This window comes from Anomaloglossus baeobatrachus, chromosome 11 (assembly GCF_048569485.1).
Source record: "Anomaloglossus baeobatrachus isolate aAnoBae1 chromosome 11, aAnoBae1.hap1, whole genome shotgun sequence".
NCBI lineage: Eukaryota > Metazoa > Chordata > Amphibia > Anura > Aromobatidae > Anomaloglossus > Anomaloglossus baeobatrachus.
In genome coordinates, this window is record NC_134363.1 from 165138325 (window position 1) to 165162186 (window position 23862).

The 23862-nt window shown below is 45.2% G+C and overlaps 1 protein-coding gene across 6 annotated transcripts in view; it reads left to right on the forward strand.

Moving 5' to 3' along the window:
- NCAM1 (neural cell adhesion molecule 1) overlaps positions 1 to 23862 on the forward strand; it is a 490562-nt gene that overhangs the window by 428988 nt on the left and 37712 nt on the right. For 5 of the 6 annotated variants that reach the window (XM_075328365.1, XM_075328368.1, XM_075328367.1 and 2 more), the window contains 2 exons: positions 3065 to 3189; positions 9157 to 9337. In XM_075328365.1, coding sequence (XP_075184480.1) covers positions 3065 to 3189; positions 9157 to 9337 — 306 coding nt within the window. Of the gene's footprint in view, positions 1 to 3064; positions 3190 to 9156; positions 9338 to 19047; positions 21587 to 23862 lie in introns of those variants that run through there. The other variant, XM_075328370.1, reaches the window with a different exon arrangement.

Below are 23862 nucleotides of genomic sequence, written 5' to 3' on the forward strand. Positions count from 1 at the left end.
GTATTCCTAGTCTGAGGGCCAGTCTAGACACCCCAGCTCCTGGTTTTTGGGTCATACATGTGACATTTTCATCCAACTTGGAATTTATTTCATGCCTTTCAGTAAATTGTATGGTAAAAAAGAAGAAACAAAGTACAGGGAGGAAATAAGCTAACAACAAGGATTTTTCCACCTCACACCCAATAGCATTCAACTGTTCACTAATAACTGGATCACAACACAAAAGGACCGGCATTGCTGGAGCAAACGCTAGAGCTATAATCTGCATGTAAGGCTATTTTCCACTATCTTTTATATGGCGGAGGTGGCTGTGATAGGACATTAGCAACCAGTAACCTCAGCAGGAATTAACTCCTGCTATACCGACGACCAGTGAGCACTAAACAGTCACAGCCCGACTCTGGCTGAGCATCTAAGGACTGCCAGACTCTGCAATGTGAACAGAGTCTGAAGTCGCCTTGACACCTACTGAGTGAGAAGCAAAGCACAGCATGAAACTCGGCATCCAACGCTGGAAAGTGAACGCTCTCCGGTTCACAGCGCTCGCTTTCCCTGGTGCAGATCCATACTTCTCTTCCTGCACATTGACAACGGTCCACCACTGTATGGAGGTAAAAAGGAACCAATTGGAGAAATTATTTTTAGCCTAAAATGCATGCACTTACGTAAAAAAAAAATTGTATTGCAAAATGAAGATGCCCATATCCTCTAATTCTATAGCCTGTGTGCTTCTGTCTATTTCCATCACCCTCTCCCACATTGATATATGACTTTGCAAGCTGTGATTTTGTGTTAAAATGTAGCCGGGATTGTATACCCTGCAGTGTGTGAATAAGACTAACCTGCTATGAATGTAGTATACCGAGGAGTCGGTTAGCGGGGAAGCTTTGCCGAGAGATTGCAAAGTTGCTTTTTTATTTTCTACGAAATTGACAATGTTATGGAATATAAAAACTAAAAAATATATACAGTGCCTACAAGTAGTTTTCAACCCCCTGCAGATTTAGCAGGTTTGATAAGATGCAAATAAGTTAGAGCCTGCAAACTTCAAACAAGAGCAGGATTTATTAACAGATGCATAAATCTTACAAACCAACAAGTTATGTTGCTCAGTTAAATTTTAATAAATTTTCAACATAAAAGTGTGGGTCAATTATTATTCAACCCCTAGGTTTAATATTTTGTGGAATAACCCTTGTTTGCAATTACAGCTAATAATCGTCTTTTATAAGACCTGATCAGGCCGGCACAGGTCTCTGGAGTTATCTTGGCCCACTCCTCCATGCAGATCTTCTCCAAGTTATCTAGGTTCTTTGGGTGTCTCATGTGGACTTTAATCTTGAGCTCCTTCCACAAGTTTTCAATTGGGTTAAGGTCAGGAGATTGACTAGGCCACTGCAACACCTTGATTTTTTCCCTCTAGAACCAGGCCTTGGTTTTCTTGGCTGTGTGCTTTGGGTCGTTGTCTTGTTGGAAGATGAAATGACGACCCATCTTAAGATCCTTGATGGAGGAGCGGAGGTTCTTGGCCAAAATCTCCAGGTAGGCCGTGCTATCCATCTTCCCATGGATGCGGACCAGATGGCCAGGCCCCTTGGCTGAGAAACAGCCCCACAGCATGATGCTGCCACCACCATGCTTGACTGTAGGGATGGTATTCTTGGGGTCGTATGCAGTGCCATCCAGTCTCCAAACGTCACGTGTGTGGTTGGCACCAAAGATCCCGATCTTGGTCTCATCAGACCAGAGAACCTTGAACCAGTCTGTCTCAGAGTCCTCCAAGTGATCATGAGCAAACTGTAGACGAACCTTGACATGACGCTTTGAAAGTAAAGGTACCTTATGGGCTCGTCTGGAACGGAGACCATTGCGGTGGAGTACGTTACTTATGGTATTGACTGAAACCAATGTCCCCACTGCCATGAGATCTTCCCGGAGCTCCTTCCTTATTGTCCTTGGGTTAGCCTTGACTCTTCGGACAAGCCTGGCCTCGGCACGGGTGGAAACTTTCAAAGGCTGTCCAGGCCGTGGAAGGCTAACAGTAGTTCCACAAGCCTTCCACTTCCGGATGATGCTCCCAACAGTGGAGACAGGTAGGCCCAACTCCTTGGAAAGGGTTTTGTACCCCTTGCCAGCCTTGTGACCCTCCACGATCTTGTCTCTGATGGCCTTGGAATGCTCCTTTGTCTTTCCCATGTTGACCAAGTATGAGTGCTGTTCACAAGTTTGGGGAGGGTCTTAATTAGTCAGAAAAGGCTGGAAAAAGAGATAATTAATCCAAACATGTGAAGCTCATTGTTCTTTGTGCCTGAAATACTTCTTAATACTTTAGAGGAATCAAACAGAATTCTGGTGGTTTGAGGGGTTGAATAATAAATGACCCTCTGAATAAACTTTTCACAATTTAAAAAAAAAAAAAGAAATAACATTCTTTTTTGCTGCAGTGCATTTCACACTTCCAGGCTGATCTACAGTCCAAATGTCACAATGCCAAGTTAATTCTGAATGTGTAAACCTGCTAAATCTGCAGGGGGTTGAATACTACTTGTAGGCACTGTATAGTCTAAAAAATGAAGCTGAAAATAATAAATATTTTTTTTTTTAAATTTGTCAATAATTTCTAATTTTGTCTTCTGGGTCAATACACCTACTCAATGAGCAAGATATTAATGCCTTAACCTTTACGCTTTATTTTATTTATATGTAATGTATTTTTTGACATTTGAATACAAATATTGGTAACCATATCTCATTCTCCATTGTTTGCGAATAGTATTTTTTTGCCTGTGACAAATAAATATTCCTGGTATTTATTTTCTATGCAAACATAATGTTGGGTAGCGGTGCCAGGCACATTACTAGTGCATTTGCAGTTTTCTTTCCTATTTATGTAATTGGATGGCTTGTTTCCTGTAAATTTAAGGTCTGTAATACCATAGTCATCGCACCTACATTCACTTTATTGCAAGCATCAGGCTGTGTATAAAGCCACCGCTTCTACTCGATTAGTTATTCTGGTTGTGTCCGCCCTAATTTAACCGTAAGAAACAATGATTCTTTCCAGGAGAACCAAGCGCTCCAAAGCTGGCCGGCCGTGTTGGAGAAGATGGAAATTCATACAAAGTCGTCCTTATCAAGCAAGACGATGGTGGCTCTCCGATCCGCCATTACCTGGTCCGCTACCGAGCTGTAAGTACACCATAAATTGTCTTTTTTTTTGGCTTTGTGATTTACTACCAGTGTTCTTATTTTTGACTGATACATTGTGAGTTCAATAGATTAAAGTTAAGTTTTTTTGGGTGTCAATTTTCGTAAAGTAGACAGTCATTCCAATTCTACCTGTTCTTGTCTCCAAACACCAAAGAGAATGGCAGTAAGTCCCGGACGTCTTAACCATAAACAAGGAAATGACAGCTCATAACTGTGGGCGTGCTGAGCTACAATACTCTCTTCATATATATATATACTAGCTGTACTACCCGGCTTCGCCCGGGTTAATAACTGCTGTTAACAACATAGAATGTATTAACACAAATATATTCTGCACACAAAAACCACAAAACAAATAAATAGAAATGTAATTATAATGTCTGTCTCCCCCTCTGTATATATCTCTCTGTCTCTCTCTATATCTCTTTGTCTGTCTGTCTCTTTCCCTGTCTATCTCTGACTGTCTCTGTCTCTTTCTCCGTCTGTCTCAATCTCTTTCCCTGTCTGTCTATCTCTCTTTCCCTGTCTGTCTATCTATCTCTGTCACTTTCCCTGTCTGTCTCTTTCCCTCTCTTTCCCTGTCTGTCTCTTTCCCTCTGTCTCTTTCCCTGTGTCTGTCTCTTTGTCTGTCTCTTACCCCGTCTGTCTCTTTCCCTCTCTTTCCCTGTCTGTCTCTGTCTCTTTACCTGTCTGTGTCTGTCTCTTAACCTGCCTCTCTCTTTCCCTCTCTTTCCCTGTCTGTCTCTTTCCCTGTCAGTCTGTCTCTTTGTCTTTCTCTTTGTGTCTGTCTCTTACCCTGTCTATGTCTGTTTCTTACCCTGTCTGTGTCTGCCTCTTTCCCTGTCTGTCTCTTTCCCTGGCTGCATTGTGACACGCCAACATTCCATATAAGGGCATGGCTGCGCATTCTTCTGAAGTTCTGGCTGCACTGTGGCTCCCAGCTCCATTTGCTTTAATGGAGGCAGGATTTTTGGCGAATAACTGTAAAGCGCGGGGTTAAAATTTCCCCTCGAAACATAGCCTATGACGCTCTCAGGTCCAGAAGTGTGAGTGTGGAAAATTTTGTGGCTGTAGCTGCAACGGTGCAGATGCCAATCCCGGACATACACACATACATACACACATTCAGCTTTATATATTATATTAGGATCTTCCATCATCCATCAGTTTTGACAGTCTTTGGTCAGGATTCCGTTAAAGAAACTAAGACATATGACCACTATCAAGCTTCCACTTGGGGTCACAGGGACTTAGAGAAGATCAAACTTCTAAATGCAGTGAGACAAAAGCTCACAAGAGGTCACTAGCATGAGCGTAAGAATAGTCAAACAAGCTAAAGTCAAAACTGGGATGTCACTTCTAACAAAGGGGGTGAGCAAGCCGTAGTGAAATGGAAGCAATGGGGTCGGAAGCCAAGGAGTCATGTCAGGAGCCAAAGAAGAGCACAGCCGTAGTCAGGGAACATAACCGAGGTCGGAGGCCAGGACATCAGGTAAGTTCAGAGGAGAGGTTGGAGGCCGAGACACAGAACAGGACTGGGGTCAGGTAGACAGGATGAGGGTACAGAAATAGGGGAACGAAGGTCAAGAAAAGGTAGGCTGGGTGGCTGGACAAATCAGAGAAAACTCACAGGAACAAGGGCTCACGCTGCAGAGCTATTACTGGCGGCATTTCGGAGGATTCCACAGAATAATAAAGTGGTGAGAGTTCCGGAACGAGGCACGAATGAACAGACCCCTCCCACCTGACTTAGCCCCGTTAGAGTCAAGCTATAGTCATGACAGACATCTTATGGAGACACCATATGTATGGAGATACATGGACACCTTATGATTCCATACAAGCTCCGAGATGTACATTAAGGCAGTGTGCTTTCCAAGATACATTACGTCTTCGTACCTGGCGCCTTGTAGCACTCCACAGAGCTGTTTTTGGTGCACCTTGTATCCCAGTTTAGGATCCCCCAGATTAAGGACCAGACTATGAGTATGGTCTCTATGAAGACCATAAAACCGCAAAACAGTTCTGTCTGCAGACAAGTCTCTTGTTCAGCTAAGATAGTTGCATATTTTGTATACCACGGGACACCGTCTCTTTAATGAGAACCCCTCCAAAGTTCGATGATGGCAATAACTTGAACATGTATAAGTACGTCTAAAAGAGCAACTGATAGAGAAGGACATCTTATGACTTACTTATGCACTTTAAATGATTCATCTGTATGGATGTCTTCATACCGGTCCTGTGGTCCAGATAACTCCACTACCACTGTTGTCTCAAGAGAGGTAACGCTCTTCCTACCTTCCCTGTGTTGGTGACAGAAGGAAAGATTCAGGCTGTATTAGCTAAGCCAACCTCCTTCTCTAAGCCATCCGCTGATATTGTAGGGGGCTAGTTTAGCTAAAATATCATCTCGTTGCCTGGTGCCCTATGTTTGCTGCTCACTATCTATTCAGTTGACCTTCCAGTCCTCCTGCATTCAAAATTACTGCTGCAGTGGCTTAGAGTGTACAGCCATGGCCAAACGTTTTGAGAATGCTACAAATATTAATTTTTACAAAGTCTACTGCTTAAGTTTTTCTAATGGCAATTTGCATATACTCCAGAATGTCATAAAGAGTGATCAGCTTAACAGCAATTACTTGCAAAGTCAATATTGGCTAAGAAAATGAACTTCAACCACCAAAACACATTTCAACATCATTGAATTCCTGCCTTTAAAGGAGCAGCTAACATTGTTTTAGTGATTGTTCCATTAACACAGGTGTGGATGTTGATGAGGACAGGGCTGGCGATCAATCAGTCATGATTAAGTAAGAATGACACCACTGGATACTTTAAAAGGAGGCTGGTGCTTGGTATCATTGTTTCTCTTCAGTTAACCATGGTTATCTCTAAAGAAACACGTGCAGCCATCATTGCTCTGCACAAAAATGGCCTAACAGGGAAGAGTATCGCAGCTACAAAGATTGCACCTCAGTCAACAATCTATTGCATCATCAAGAACTTCAAGGAGAGAGCTTCCATTGTTGCCAAAAAGGCTCCAGGGCGCCCAAGAAGGACCAGCAAACGCCAGGACCGTATCTTAAAACTGTTTCAGCTGCGGGATCGGACTACCAGCAGAGCCGAGCTAGCTCAGCAATGGCAGCAGGCTGGTGTGAGTGCTGCACGCACTGTGAGGCGGAGACTGCTTGAGCAAGGCCTGGTTTCAAGGAGGGCAGCAAAGAAGCCACTTCTCTCCAGAAAAACCATCAGGGACTGACTGATATTCTGCAAAAGGTACAGGGAGTGGACTGCGAGGACTGGGGGAAAGTCATTTTCTCAGATGAATCCCCTTTTCGATTGTTTGGGACATCTGGAAAACAGCTTATTAGGAGAAGAAGAGGTGAGCGCTACCACCAGTCTTGTCTCATGCCAACTGTTAAGCATCCTGAAACCATTCATGTGTGGGGTTGCTTCTCAGCCAAGGGAATCGCACCACTCACAGTCTTGCCTAAAAACACAGCCATGAATAAAGAATGGTACCAGAATGTCCTCCAAGAGCAACTTCTCCAACTGTCCAAGAGCAGTTTGGCGTCCAACAATGCCTTTTCCAGCATGATGGAGCACCTTGCCATAAAGCAAAGGTGATCACTAAATGGCTCATGGAACAAAACATAGAGATTTTGGGTCCATGACCTGGAAACTCCCCAGATCTTAATCCCATTGAGAACTTGTGGGCAATCATCAAGAGACGGGTGGACAAACAAAAACCAACAAATTCTGGCAAAATGCAAGCATTGCTTATGCAAGAATGGACAGCTATCAGTCAGGATTTGGTGCAGAAGTTGATTGAGAGCATGCTAGGGAGAATTGCAGAGGTCCTGAAGAAGAAGGGTCAACACTGCAAATACTGACTTGCTGCATTAACTCATTCTAACTGTCAATATAACCTTTTGGTCTCATAATATGATTGCAATTATATTTCTGTATGTGATGTAAACATCAGACAAACACAAAAACCAGAGGGCAACAGATCATGTGAAAATATCATTTTGGTGTCATTCTCAAAACTTTTGGCCATGACTGTACAGTATTAAGTCTGAACCAAGTCTCCCTCACTTTTTCTGAATGTGGTAAGTTAAGACTTAGCATTGTAGAGACCATCTTGAAGGACTGAATCACTGGTCTTCATCTAGGGGGCAGTGGGAGTCACATTTAGGGCACCAGGTAGCAAGGCGATATATGACAAATGTAGTCAATTATGTTATGTGGTTCTTTCTTTCCAGAAATGCATGGTATACGTCTCTTCAAATTGGTCATAAGATCACATTGTGATTATATTACTTTATGTTCTCTAAAGGTAGTCACCAAATCAAGCATTAAAAATTTCTGAATGGTGAAATTGCATGGACTCTACCTCTGTTATTCTCTGCATAGAGAGAAGCTCTTATCAGAGATAATGATGATGACTGCACAGCTCCCATCACACATGATAACGTAGGAGATTACAAATTCGCCTCACTTGCTGTATACTTAAAATCCCTTAGATTATCTTGGAGATTATAGAGGGAAGGATAATCACATATGGTATTGTATCATCAAGGCATCACATTACCAGCTATAGCTAAGGGGTGCTTCACACATAGCGAGATTGCTACCGAAATCGCTGCTACGGCACGGTTTTGGTGACGCAACAGTGACCTCATTAGCGATCTCGCTGTGTGTGACACTGAGCAGCGATCTGGCCCCTGCTGCGAGATCGCTGCTCATTACACACAGCCCTGGATCGTTTTCTTCAAAGGCGCTCTCCCGCTGTGACACACAGATCGCTGTGTGTGACAGCGAGAGAGCGACGAAATGAAGCGAGCAGGGAGCAGGAGCCGGCGTCTGGCAGCTGTGGTAAGCTGTAACCAGGGTAAACATCGGGTAACCAAGGTGGTTACCCGATATTTACCTTAGTTACCAGCCTCCGCAGCTCTCACGCTGCCTGTGCTGCCGGCTCCGGCTCTCTGCACATGTAGCTGCAGTACACATTGGGTTAATTAACCTGATGTGTACTGTAGCTAGGAGAGCAGGGAGCCAGCGCTAAGCAGTGTGCGCGGCTCCCTGCTCTCGCGGTTATGATCGCTGCTTCGGCTGCTGTGTTTGACAGCTAAGCAGCGATCATAACAGCGACTTACAAGGTCGCTGTTACGTCACAGAAAATGGTGACGTAACAGCGACCTCGTTGTCGCTGTCGCTTAGTGTGAACCAGCCCTAAAGGTACTGTCACACATAACGAGATCGCTAGCGAGATCGCAGATGAGTCACCATTTTGGTGACGCAGTAGCGATCCCGTTAGCGATCTCGTTATGTGTGACACCTACCAGCGATTAGGCCCCTGCTGTGAGATCGCTAGTCGTTGCCGAATGGTCCAGGTCATTTTCTTCAAAGGCGATGTCCTGCTGGGCAGGACACATCGCTGTGTTTGACACTGTGTGACAGGGTCACAGTGACTGCTGAGATCGTTATACAGGTCGCTACTGCGACCTGTATTGTTCCTGCATCGCTGGTAAGATCTGACTGTGTGACATCTCACCTGCGACCTCCCAGCGACTTACCTGCGATCCCTATCAGGTTGCATCGTTTTCGGGATCGCTGGTAAGTCGTTGTGTGTGACTGGGCCTTTAGATTGGATTGATGGCAGAGCAAGGGAATAACTTGAAGGATAGAAGCTAGGAATCAAGATGGCGGCTGAAGGGAAGAAAACAGGATGCGGTATACACTATTTAGTAGTTCAGAGTGAAATAGACAGTCAAGAAGGGTGATGAGTGCTTCTTTAATTTAGAAACCAGAAAAAAGCTTTTCGTGTCATCGAACAGTGTGATGAGCACATGTCAAAAACAGCATGGGAGTGTTCGTTAATAAGGTAGACTTTGAGGTCTGTGCCAGTTATTAACCGATGGTCCATACCAATTTCCCTAGAAAAATTCCATGGACTGGAAACCCGAAATGAAGATCGCGTCAGACAGTGACCACATCATGCTCCGCGCCCTGGACTGGAACGCCGAGTACGAGGTGGTGGTTGTAGCCGAGAACCAACAAGGGAAGTCCAAGGCCGCTATGTACTCCTTCAAGACCACCACAAAGCCCACGGTCATTCCAGGTACGTCTTCTCCTCTACTGCCTCTCCTCTCTGCTTAACCATTAACGCAAGATTGCTGCTTCCTAGCTAACGTGCTTGACCGTGGCCCCCTCCCCTCTGACCAGCTGCTTGCTTACAACCAACCACCATAACTGGTCTTGCATGCACAGCTTGTGTTGTGCCCGGACCGTGTCTTGATGCAGTAGGCTGAGCCTGATTACGTGGCGGAGTAACCATGAATCGTTTGTGGGTCCTGTTGATGTTTTTTTGTGATCTGTAAGGAATATGTGTTCTGCGTCTTTTCAATCCTTTTATTATTTTTTTATTGATTTTTAAACTATTCAATACAGCGAGTATTGTACTACTGCTCTGGTATTCTAGTCGTTTATGAACATTTTGCTCTTGGTAATACAAAGGATCCAATAACGAGTCAGCTATAAGATACTGTATTTTTCGGCTTATAAGTCGCACCGGCTTATAAGACGCTCCCCAAATTTAGAGGAAAAAAAAGTAAAAAAAAAAGGGGGTCCGTCTTACATCTGGTGATGTCTTATCGGGTGGGGGGCAGAAGCGGTGGTGGAGCGGGGTCACAGGAGGCAGGGGTGATGGTGGAAAGGGCGGTACGGCGGGTGTCCCAAATGCTCGCTGCGGGCGCAGTGAGGCAAGCAACTTCCAGAAACTGTCGGCGGTGCGGGCCTCAAAGAAATGGCACCCAGAGTCGGCATGTGCGCAGATGGAGCTCTTGGCTCAAGATCTCATTAGCTCATACGCCTCCTCCAGACGCCATTTTCCTTAAGTCTGCTGCTGGGAGATCAATGGGCTGAAGGCGGCACGTGCACAGATGACATCCTGAGCCGAGGGCTCCGTCTGCAAAGCGCCGAATCTGGGTGCCATTATTTGAAGTCCGCAACGCTGAACGTTTCAGGATGGCATCTGCAGCCCCAGCACAGCATAGCGCCCACAGCCCCAGCACAGCACAGCGCCCACAGCCCCAGCACAGCACAACCCCAGCACAGCGCCCACAGCCCCAGCACAGCACAGCGCCCACAGCCCCAGCACAGCGCCCACAGCCCAAGCACAATGCCTGCAGCCCCAGCACAGCACAGTGCCTGGAGCCCAAGCACAGTGCCCACAGCCCGAGCAAAGCACAGCGCCCGCAACCTGAACACAGCGCCTGCAACCCAAGCACAGCCCCAGCACAGCGACCCCAGGATCTCCTGTGACCATTCTCCACCACCCCCGATAAGCTACATTTGGATCATAAGACACACACCCTCATTTTCCTCCCAAATTTTTGGGAGGAAAAGTGCATCTTATAATCCTAAAAATACTGGTACAGTAGACATATACTACAATTTATTCCATCTAATACATCTATATAAAGAGGGCCTCTTGCCTCCCCCGACTCGCTTGTTTTAGCAAATATTTGACCAAAAAATGACAACTGGATGTTTCAGAATAAGGAAAAAAAATTCTTTTGAGAATCTTTTCTCAGAACTGGGTTTCCAACATGGATTTTACCATTTCTGATGATGGGGTGTGTCACTTCATAATGTGACACTCCCTATTTAGTGTCAAAGTGTGTCCGACAATGTCTGTTAGTACGGGGAAGGGTCACACCCAACTCTCAACGCATCCATGATTTTCTAGGAGGTAAAACATAGGAATGGAACATTGCGATATTTTAAGAAAAAAAGGTCCGGAATAATTTTTTTTATGAGGAATTTGATAAAACAGATATCTCCTGTTTAAAGGGGGTCTCCGGTGATATAATATAGTGATGATCCATCTTGGCAATAAGTCATCAATATCAGGTCAATGGAGGGTAACAACCGGCACCACCACTATCAGGTGGCAGACGGACGTAAACATAAAATTCGGCTATACTGGGCAACTCCCTTCAACATGTAGCAGTCGCTGCGGAATACTGCAGATCAGCTCCTATTCCTATTGAAGCCATGTTTCAATATCAGGTCAATGGGAGGCAACAACCGGCACCACCACGATCAGGCGGCACATGGATGTAAACATTGAATTTGGCTATACTGGGCAACTCCCTTCAACATGCAGCAGCCACTTCCGGGTACTGCAGATCAGGTCCTATTCCTGTGCAGTCATGTTTCCAGATCAGGTCAATGGGGGTCTGAAAACCGTCACCACCACTATCAGGTGGCAGACGGACATAAACATTAAATTCAGCTATACTGGGCAACTCCCTTCAACGTGTAGCAGCCACTGCCGGGTACTGCAGATCAGCTCCAATTCCTAGTGCAGCTACGTTTCAATATCAAGTCAATGGAGGACAACAACCGGCACCACCACAATCAAGTGGCACATTGAATCCGGCTATACTGGGCAACTTCCTTCAACATGTAGCAGCCACTGCCGGGTACTGCAGATGAGTTCCTATTCCTATTGCAGCCACGTTTCAATTTCAAGTCAATGGGGGGTAACAACCGTCACCACCATGATCAGGCAGCTGATGGATGTAAATATTGAATTCGGCAATACTGGGCAACTCCCTTCAACATGTAGCAGCTGCTGCCGGGTAATGCAGATCAGCTCCTATTCCTAGTGCAGCCACGTTTCAATATCAGGTCAATGGGGGTCCGATATCCAGCACCACCACTATCAGTGGGCTGGCGAATGTAAACATTGAATTCAACTATACTTGGATCTGCCCACCGTCCCCGGCCTTGTAGGACCTCAATGAGTCTTCTCAGTCTTGCAAAAGCAGATCAGGCATGAAGTTGCCCGCCATCTCTTGAGTGATGTCCACCAAACCAGGACACCAAAAAGCTCACCGGAGGCAGTCTTCAGCCTGGCCAGAGATACTTCATTCCTCAGACTCAGCCTCTCAACCTCCGCTGCGTCTTGACTCCCGGGGGAATAGAGTAGTGCAGGTTTTAGCAGGACATTCAGCCAGGACAATGGGGGCTCAACGCCGACACGTCAACTCGGCAAAAGAGCATAGCAAATAGCAAAAGCCACCTGAAGAATAGCCAGGTCACTTATTCTAACCACTTTGTGGCTTTTAAAACATAGAAGCTCAAAAGCCTAAAAATATGAACACTGAGTCACTTTTACCTTGTAGTGTATGTGTTCTTTCTTTGTAGAGTTTTTTCTAACGGTTTTTTTAGGCAAAGTTATGGAGCAGATCCACCTGAAAGAGATGTTGCGTGCATGTACTCTCAAAGCTCCAGCTACTAGTGGACTTTGTTCTGCCTTATAGTTCGGGCCACTTGGCTTTAGCATGCTGCAGGGTTACCGGTGATGGGCATAGGATGTCGGCGGATCTACTGGTTAATTCTAGGTTCCTTGTTTGCAGTTGGTTGGCATCATACCGGCTTGTAATTTGGATTCTGTATGGCGCCAGTCGAGTCATATCTGTACGAGGCGGTAGAAGATTGCCGTTGTGTAGAAGGGGAAGTTGAGTTGTAATTGGCATGCTGGATGCATTTACTGACTGTTATGCTGACTTATAACCCCCAAATTATCACAAATGGTCATTTTGTACCCCAGTTTCAATTTTGAGGCATAAATGATGATGAATTTGTTGGCACACTCTGCCATGCTGCAACCACCTCTCAAAACAACAAAGGAAGCTACATTTCTTTTTATGCCAGAATTCTGTTTTGACCAATTGAGGTTTTCATTTGTAAGGCTATATTCACACATTGTGTTTTTGCTGCATTTTTTAGCAGCGTTTTTTCATGAGTTTTATGCAAATTAAAAGCTGCTTTTAGAAATTTCATGAACACGATTGGTTTTTTTTTCTGACTGAAATGAAAAAAAAGCTGCGTTTTTGAAAGAAGCAGCAGGTCAATTCTTTCATTGTTTTTGTACCTTTAGAACAGCTGTGTTTTTGCTGCTTTTGAGTGCATGAAACTAAGAATATTTAAATGTGTTCTGTAGACAAATGACACATCAAAAACTCAGCAAAAATGCTAAAAAAGCAGCAAAAACACAGAAAAAAGCAGCAAAAATGCATCCAAAAAACGTAGAAAAAAGGAGCAAAACCTGCTTTATGGAAGCAGATTTTTTACTGCCAAGAGAGCAGGTTTTGGCTGCAGAAAAAAATGTGTGAATACAGCCTTAAGGGTGCTTTACACGCTGCGACATCGCTAGCGATAGCACCCGCCCCAGTCGTTCGTGCGACATTTGGTGATCGCTGCCATAGCGAACATTATTGCTACGGCAGCGTCACACGCACATACCTTTTCAGCGACGTCGCTGTGACCGCCAAACAATCCCTCCTTCAAGGGGCAGGTGTGTTCGGCGTCATAGCGTCATAGCATAACGTTACTGCGGCGTCACTAAGCGGCTGCCCAATAGAACAGGAGGGGCGGAGATGAGCGGCCGAAACATGCCGCCCACCTTCTCCCTTCTGCATTGCCGGTGGACGCAGGTAAGGAGATGTTCGTCGTTCCTGCAGTGTCACACATAGCGATGTGTGCTGCCAACATGAACGAGGAGCAACCAGCTGTATGTACCACCAACAATATTATGAAAAGGAGCGACGTGTCAACGATCAACGATTTTTGACGTTTTTGCGATCGTTGATCGTCGCTCCTTGGTGTCACACGCTGCGATGTCGCTACCGACGCCGGATGTGCGTCACTAACGACGTGACCCTGACGATATATCGTTAGCAATTTCGCAGCATGTAAAGCCCCCTTTTGACTTCTGCTGTTCCCAGTGGGTTAATTGTAAATAAAAGAACGACATCCATCATTTGAAGCAGTAAATGTTAAAGGGAACCTGTCACCAGATTTGGGGCCTATAAGCTGAGGCCACCACCAGTGAGCTCTTATATACAGGATTCTAACATACTATATATAAGAGTCCAGGCCGCTGTGTAGAACATAAAAATCACTTTATAATATTCATCTAAATGGTCGGTTCAGTGCAGACTGGTCGGATGTGTGTTACGAGGGGGACCCGGGGAAGCGTGCCAAGATGGGGAATGGACAGCTTCCGCCGGTCAAGGTCCACTGTGCGGTGTAAGGGACCGCTGCTATGGTGGGTGAAGAGTGAGCGGGTTGCTGCTAGCGATCGTGTGGAATGTCACAGACGATCTATGTACACCGGTCTGCTCTAACCCGTGTGGGTTGTATGGCAGGGATCACACGGCTCGGTGTACCTGTTGCACGGGGAAGCACAGAGGTGCCCACGCACGTGTGCCAGTGGAAGTCACGAGAATATGGCACGAGGGTAGCACAGAGGTGCCCACGCACGTGTGCTTTCAATAACCAGGTGAGTCCAGTGGAGACTCGAGGAGCTCACCTGGGACAGGAACACGGCCTGTAGAAAGAGCTACTGCCGGAGCAGCAAGGCAGGGACACGGCCTGCAAACCAGGGGCTGCCTAAGCAGCAAGGGCAAAGCCCACAGAGGAAGATAATGCCTGAGCAGTGGCGTGGCAGCACGCTGCCAGACATCCAAACATAGAAGGACGGTCGCGCGCCGCCATGATGGCAGGAGGAGCTTTTAAGGAGGTGTAGCTCCAGCCAAGGGCGGGCGCGAGGCGGAGATGACGGACTTGACCCAATCAGGATCCACGACATCCCAGCCTGGCCAGTCAGGATTCACCACGTCACCAGCCTTGTCATCAAGCCGTGTGACGTCAGTGGGCGAATCAGGATCCACCAAGCATAGCACATGCTCACCCTCCTGCCTCTGGGAAATAGAGGCGGGATCCTCGGTCTCACAATGTGTAGAGATAACGGGAGTCTCACTGCTTCCCTGAGCAGCAAACCTCTGCACATTGCGCAACCTCACAGACCTTCGAGGCTGCTGAGCAGGAGGAGCTGCGGCAGGAAAGGAATGGGAGACCGTCTCATTTCTTGCAACAGGAGTACCACTAGGTGTCACCCTTGTGCTGCCTTCTGAGGAGGTTTCTCCTGCACTCTGCGCAGTCTGGCAGACCTTCGGCGCTGCTGAGGAGGAGCACTCGTGGCAGGCAAGGAGACTGCCTCATTCCTTGCCACGAGGTGTAACAGATGTGTATCTCCGTTCTCCGGTGGCGGCGCCGCCTCTTTCGGCCATCTGTGTCCTCCTTCTTCTGAAGCCTGGGTGCATGATGTGTCCTACGTCATCCACACTCGCCGGCATTGAGGTCCTGCGCAGGCGCACTACAATACTTTGATCTGCCCAAATCTGGTGACAGGTTCCCTTTAAACAAGGCTTCTATGAAACGAGCGTCTGCCCAATTTTCGTATTGATTGATATTATCAGGGATATTAATATGAATGCTTTCTATGGGAATATATAGATAGGGGAAAAACAAAGAATATTATTCCTGGTTTATTTTCTAATTAACTTTATTAAAATTCGTTTCCCAAGTGCTGATCCTGCTGATCGCAGCTTCCTGCGAGTGCAGCGTTCACAGCCACATCAACAAGATACATATCAAATGTCATCAATATCCAAAAATAAGACATATTCAGGAAAGGAACTTTTCTGTGCGCTGAATAAAGGAAGAAGAAGGCTGTGATTGGTAAGTAGAAACTTGAGCTCGTAGCAGAGTTTCCCAGGTCAGGAGGAATCAACTCCTGCAGGACTGGGAACAGAAAACTTGAAACTGCCGATGTCCAGCTCTGGCTGAACAACTAGGAGACATCCGGTTGCCTGTCAGGCTCTGCAGTGCGAACAAAGCCTGAAGCTGCTGTGATACCACCGCGTGACGTGTTGGTCCCAAATTCAGCTTGTTCAACTTGTTAATAGGATATTAGGTATAAAACAGATTTGATAAACCATAAAACCCCTATAAAGACAACAGGTCAAAAGAGTCCATTTTTAGCTCTCATTTTATTCCTGCTGCTCCCCTGAGTTTTCTGGGTGTGCTTTCGTTTGGTTTTTTTTTAATCTGCCAAACGGTTCCAGAGATTTGGGCCTTTTTACTTTCGTATTCATTTTTATGGTCTTTACCATGGAAGAGTATGCTCATTGGTTAATAAAACTAAAAACATGCCCCCGAGGATCCTGTAAGCCATGCCCCTTTGTGAAGAACATAAAAAGCAGCACTAAAAAAAGCTCAAATCTTTGAGACTAGATTTATTATTGAAAAATAAAGGCAGTAATGTAATAAGAGCAAAATCTAGATACTTCTAAGTTGGTGACAGGTCCTTTTTAAAATTTCATATTCATCATTTGTATTTCAGCTCTTTCAATAATTGGGAGATTGTCACGGTATACCGTATTATTCTATATTACATTTGATATCTAGGTTGGATTTATAGCACATATCAGCCTGAAGACGGAGTGCAGCATTATAATAATGCAAAATAATTAAATATCCCCTGTTCTTTCAGACAACTTGATCTTGTTTGATAGATATTCTTATAAATAAATAATCTGTAAACCACTTTATTTAGTAAATATGTCTTACCCCTGAAATATCACTTCAAAGTGCTGAACCACCAGGCATCTCCTTTCTCTGTAACTTGCTGTCTACCGCCTGCTGTCAAGTGTCATCTGTCACCAGCAGCAGAGAGGCCAAAGGGGGGGTGGGTCTGTGCCTTTGCAGGAAGCGGTGCTTTAGTCTATATCTATATCTCTGTATAGGAAGTTGGGGTGGTTCTTTTACTTTACACAGGATGCAGGGGCAGGTCTTTGTCTCTACACAGGAAGTTGGGCAGATCTTTGTCTCTACACAGGATGCAGGGGCAGGTCTTTGTCTCTACACAGGAAGTTGGGCAGATCTTTGTCCCTACACAGGATGCAGGGGCAGGTCTTTGTCTCTACACAGGAAGTTGAGCAGGTCTTTGTCTCTACACAGGAAGTTGGGCAGGTCTTTGTCTCTACAAAGGAAGTTAGGGCACGTCTTTGTCTCTACACAGGATGCAGGGGCAGGTCTTTGTCTCTACACAGGAAGTTGGGCAGGTCTTTGTCTCTACAAAGGAAGTTAGGGTAGGTCTTTGTCTCTACACAGGATGCAGGGGCAGGTCTTTGTCTCTACACAGGAAGTTTGGGCAGGTGTTTGTCTCTACACAGGAAGTGGGGTAATGTATATGTCTTTACACAGGATATGTGGGAAGGTCTTTGTCTCTATGCAGGAGGTTGGGGCAGGTCTTTGTTTCTACACAGGAAGTGAGGTAATGTATATGTTTTTACACAGGATATGAGGGAAGGTCTTTGTCTCTATGCTTGAAGTTAGGGCAGGTCTCTGTCTCTACTCAGGATGCAGGGGCAAGTCTTTGACTCTACACAGGACACGGGGCAGGCTTTTGTCTCTACACAGAAAGTTGGGGCAGGTCTTTGTCTCTACACAGGACACAAGGCAGGTCTTTGTCTCTACACAGCAAGTGGGGTAATGTATATGTCTTTACACAGGATATGAGGTCAGGTCTTTGTCTCTATGCAGGAAGTTGGGGCGGGTCTTTGCCTCTTCACATGAAGTAGGGGCAGATCAATGATTCTCCACAATAAGTGAGAGATGGTCTTCATCCCTTTACAGGAAATGGTGCTTGGGCCTTCATTTACATGAAGTGAGGACAGGTCTTTATCTCTCTACAAGAAGTGGATATTTTTCTCTTCCTTAGGAGTGGAGATGGGTTTTTGTCTCTCTACACAAATTAGGGTTTTGTCTCCCTAATTCTGCTTTCTGTCATCTTGTGCGGGCTTTCAGTTCAGGGCATTTGAGATATTAACATGTGTGTGAGCTTTCAGTTCAGGGCATTTGCGATATTGCACATTGACAGTAACATTGCATGCTGGAAAGTTCAGAAAAAGGAAGGTCCTACTCCTATAGTGGTGACAGAATGCTGATCAAAAGGAACCGTCCACTCGAAAAGAGTTGATGGCAAATGACAGAGTGTAAAAATTCTAACAGTTCCTGGAAAGATTGGACTGGCGGTATGTTCACCATGAGTAGTTTATCCTGGTGGATGATGGCAACTGGAATATGTTTTCCTAGAGGTTTTCTGTGACAAGACATGTACCCTTTAAGGGTTTTTAGAACCCTGAATGGTTTGTTTGATCTACTAGACCAAGATTACTGAGGAATTGCAGTCTATATAGTATTATTATGGGTCACGTGTAGGTCATAACGACGATTACACCACTAGTAGTCTTCTCAATGTCAATGCGTCAGCACCTCCGCCTCCGGTGAAGCTGGGCGGTATACGTATTGTGTGGTTGGCCATTCATGTCATTGTGCGCCACATAATAGTACATTTTCTATATACTAAGCCGGTTTAATATCTCAAACCTTTAGTACGCTGTGGTCGTATTTTCTGTGTTTTTTGTTGCTGATCGGAGCTGTTGTAGACTTGGAGTATCATGTGAACCGTCCTTGGGTTGGTCTCATTCTTCTCCTGCCGAGCTTATTTTTACCTCTACTTCTCGCTCTTGTGTCTTGCCTTTGCCTCCCTTGTGAGCTCTAATTTGCTGCTAACAGCTTCTGCTTCTTGGCTTGCCTCAGTAACTACGCAATTCCTTTTTTAACAGCCACCATCTTTTTTGTTTATTTTCTTTTCTTGTTTGGCTATTGCTGAGTTTTGCTACATTTTTTTTCTCTGTATTTGTGACCTGTTCATTTTCTTATCTGTTTTTCTCTTTCTTTCTTTTTTTTCCTTCCTCTCTTTCCTATGATTTTTCCCACCTCCTTCCTCTATCCCCGAATTCTCCCTTGTCTTATTATATGTCACTTCAACCACCCCCGGACATCCATTCTTCTACATGCACCAATTACTCTCGCCAACAACCTCTTTCCTCGGAATCATTGCATCAGCAACCAATATCGGGAACTATACTGTGTCATCCACCGCCGCAGCTTTGCTCGCCTTATTTGTGACTGTACTTTTCTCTAAAATTACCTTTAATTTGCTCCTGTAGATCTGTCTCTCATCTAGAGAGAATCAACCATTCGAGCGGCCCCATGTCATGTGTCTTGAGATTTTATTTTCTACTCTTTTTTTTCAAAAATTTATGGAATTTTGGGGAGAAAAAAAAACTCATTTCTAACTCATAACTTCCACCAAAAATCACCTCTAAATTCAAGGGCGGCATTGGTTGGTGGAGTATCATCAGGCGGAGGTATATCATAAAGGAATCATGGTCTAGGGGAATGTAAGGCACATTTTTGTACACATTAAACCTTAAAGGGGTTGTCCCATTTGAGACGTGACATATCGAAAAAGAAGGATATGTAATAAAGCATATGTTGAGCAGTTGGCCCTGGGAATGGAGTGGAGGCTTCACATGCATAGATTTCACCATTTATTATATGGAAGCTTAAAAAATTAACAAGCCCACTTAGTCAGCAAATTTTTCGGATCTCCCATTGATATAAGTGAAGAAAGTTGCGCATGCGCTGCCACCTTTCCACTTCTTGTGACTCAAGATTCTCTACCTGCGGAATCCAAAAATTGTGGGACGTCAACCAAAATGTCCCGGAATGGTCTCTTCAATTAATTTTTTAGGAAACATATTAATACAATAATGCATTGACATGAATGTTTTAGGGCATTTCACAGGTTTCTATATAATTTCTAAATCCAACTACCATGTTTTTTATTTTCACCAAAACAAGCAGCTGTAAATGTACATATCAATATATATATATATATATATATATATATATATATATACAGTGCCTACAAGTAGTCTTCAACCCCCTGCAGATTTAGCAGGTTTGATAAGATGCAAATAAGTTAGAGCCTGCAAACTTCAAACAAGAGCAGGATTTATTAACAGATGCATAAATCTTACAAACCAACAAGTTCTGTTGCTCAGTTAAATTTTAATAAATTTTCAACATAAAAGTGTGGGTCAATAATTATTCAACCCCTAGGTTTAATATTTTGTGGAATAACCCTTGTTTGCAATTATAGCTAATAATCGTCTTTTATAAGACCTGATCAGGCCGGCACAGGTCTCTGGAGTTATCTTGGCCCACTCCTCCATGCAGATCTTCTCCAAGTTATCTAGGTTCTTTGGGTGTCTCATGTGGACTTTAATCTTGAGCTCCTTCCACAAGTTTTCAATTGGGTTAAGGTCAGGGGACTGACTAGGCCACTGCAACACCTTGATTTTTTCCCTCTTGAACCAGGCCTTGGTTTTCTTGGCTGTGTGCTTTGGGTCGTTGTCTTGTTGGAAGATGAAATGACGACCCATCTTAAGATCCATGATGGAGGAGCGGAGGTTCTTGGCCAAAATCTCCAGGTAGGCCATGCTATCCATCTTCCCATGGATGCGGACCAGATGGCCAGGCCCCTTGGCTGAGAAACCGCCCCACAGCATGATTCTGCCACCACCATGCTTGACTGTAGGGATGGTATTCTTGGGGTCGTATGCAGTGCCATCCAGTCTCCAAACATCACGTGTGTGGTTGACACCAAAGATCTCGATCTTGGTCTCATCAGACCAGAGAACCTTGAACCAGTCTGTCTCAGAGTCCTCTAAGTGATCATGAGCAAACTGTAGATGAGCCTTGACATGACGCTTTGAAAGTAAAGGTACCTTACGGGCTCGTCTGGAACGGAGACCATTGCGGTAGAGTACGTTACTTATGGTATTGACTGAAACCAATGTCCCCACTGCCATGAGATCTTCCCGGAGCTCCTTCCTTGTTGTCCTTGGGTTAGCCTTGACTCTTCGGACAAGCCTGGCCTCGGCACGGGTGGAAACTTTCAAAGGCTGTCCAGGTCGTGGAAGGCTAACAGTAGTTCCATAAGCCTTCCACTTCCGGATGATGCTCCCAACAGTGGAGACAGGTAGGCCCAACTCCTTGGAAAGGGTTTTGTACCCCTTGCCAGCCTTGTGACCCTTCACGATCTTGTCTCTGATGGCCTTGGAATGCTCCTTTGTCTTTCCCATGTTGACCAAGTATGAGTGCTGTTCACAAGTTTGGGGAAGGTCTTAATTAGTCAGAAAAGGCTGGAAAAAGAGATAATTAATCCAAACATGTGAAGCTCATTGTTCTTTGTGCCTGAAATACTTCTTAATACTTTAGGGGAACCAAACAGAATTCTGGTGGTTTGAGGGGTTGAATAATAAATGACCCTCTGAATAAACTTTTCACAATTTAAAAAAAAAAAAAAAAAAAAAAAAAAAGAAATAACATTCTTTTTTGCTGCATTTCACACTTCCAGGCTGATCTACAGTCCAAATGTCACAATGCCAAGTTAATTCCGAATGTGTAAACCTAAATCTGCAGGGGGTTGAATACTACTTGTAGGCACTGTATATATATGTACAGGGTGGTCCAAAACTAGGTGGACAGTATGTGTAATATGGTTGTGAAGAGGGAGATTTATCAAACATGGTGTAAAGTGAAACTGGCTCAGTTGCCCTTAGCAACCAATCAGATTCCACCTTTCATTTTCCAAAGAGTCTGTGAAGAATGAAAAGTGGAATCTGATTGGTTGCTAAGGGCAACTGAGTCAGTTTCACTTTACTACCATATTACACATACTGTCCACCTACTTTTGGACCACCCTGTATATATATATATATATATATATATATATATATATATATATATATATATATATATACTTATTCTGATCACGGTGACCTTAACAGGAGGTTATCAGCAATTAGAAAAGTAGGTCTACTTTTTTTTTTGTTTGTTTTAAAGAACCTCCCTCTGTTTAAGAGCCACCGTTTTCGGGCTTGCAGGTTACATCCTAATGAATGGAGCCACCTCGGGGTGAAAAAACATAAATATAGACTTTTTTTCTAATCTTGGTCAACTCTTTAAATGCAGTATTATATGTTATGTATTCTGTCTTTTGTTGGTAGTCGAAGAAAATGAAGGGTCAATGTTTATAAATTGTTCATTGTTATGTTTGAATTCGTTAGAGTGCCATTGTTAAAAAAGAGATGCAAAAGCAACGCATACACCGAGATTAAATCACTTGGCCAGTAACGGGCAACATTTTTTTGGAAAGTGCCATCTTTTCTTTTGGAACATCAACTAGTGATGAGCGGGCACTACCATGCTCGGGTGCTCAGTACTGGTAACTAGTGATGAGCGGGCACTACCATGCTCGGGTGCTCAGTACTTGTAACTAGTGATGAGCGGGCACTACCATGCTGAGGTGCTCAGTACTTGTAACTAGTGATGAGCGGGCACTACCATGCTCAGGTGCTCAGTACTTGTAACTAGTGATGAGCGGGCACTACCATGCTAAGGTGCTCTGTACTTGTAACTAGTGATGAGCGGGCACTACCATGCTCAGGTGCTCAGTACTGGTAACTAGTGATGAGCGGGCACTACCATGCTCAGGTGCTCAGTACTGGTAACTAGTGATGAGCGGGCACTACCATGCTCAGGTGCTCAGTACTGGTAACTAGTGATGAGCGGGCACTACCATGCTCAGGTGCTCAGTACTTGTAACTAGTTATGAGCAGGCACTACCATGCTCAGGTGCTCAGTACTTGTAACTAGTGATGAGCGGGCACTACCATGCTCGGGTGCTTGGTACTCGTAACTAGTGATGAGCGGGCACTACCATGCTCGGGTGCTTGGTACTCGTAACTAGTGATGAGCTGGCACTACCATGCTCGGGTGCTGGGTACTCATAATTAGTGATGAGCGAGTACTACTGTGCTTGGGTGCTTGGTAGTCAAGGGCACTGCCAAGCTCAGTACTCGCAACTAGTGATGAGGGAGCGCTACCATGCTCGGGTGCTCGTTACTCGAGGGCAGTGCCATGCTCGGTACTCATAACTAGTGATGAGCGGGCACTACCATGCTCGGGTGCTCAGTACTCGTAACTAGTGATGAGCGGGTACTACCATGCTCGGTACTCATAACTTATGATGAGCGAGCACTACCATGCTCGGGTGCTTGGTACTCGAGGGCACTGCCATGCTCGATACTTGTAACTAGTGATGAGCGAGCACTACCATTGAGCATGGTAGTGCTCGCTCATTACTAGTTACGAGTACCGAGCATGGTTGTGCCTGCTCATCACTAGTTACGAGTACTGAGCACCCGAGCATGGTAGTGCCCGCTCATCACTAGTTACGAGTACTGAGCACCCGAGCATGGTAGTGCCCGCTCATCACTAGTTACGAGTACTGAGCACCCGAGCATGGTAGTGCCCGCTCATCACTAGTTACGAGTACTGAGCACCCGAGCATGGTAGTGCCCGCTCATCACTAGTTACGAGTACTGAGCACCCGAGCATGGTAGTGCCCGCTCATCACTAGTTACGAGTACTGAGCACCCGAGCATGGTAGTGCCCGCTCATCACTAGTTACGAGTACTGAGCACGTGAGCATGGTAGTGCCCGCTCATCACTAGTTACGAGTACTGAGCACCCGAGCATGGTAGTGCCCGCTCATCACTAGTTACGAGTACTGAGCACGTGAGCATGGTAGTGCCCGCTCATCACTAGTTACGAGTACTGAGCTCCCGAACATGGTAGTGCCCGCTCATCACTAGTTACGAGTACTGAGCACCTGAGCATGGTAGTGCCCGCTCATCACTAGTTACGAGTACCGAGCATGGTAGTGCCTGCTCATCACTAGTTACGAGTACTGAGCACCCGAGCATGGTAGTGCCCGCTCATCACTAGTTACGAGTACCTGAGCAT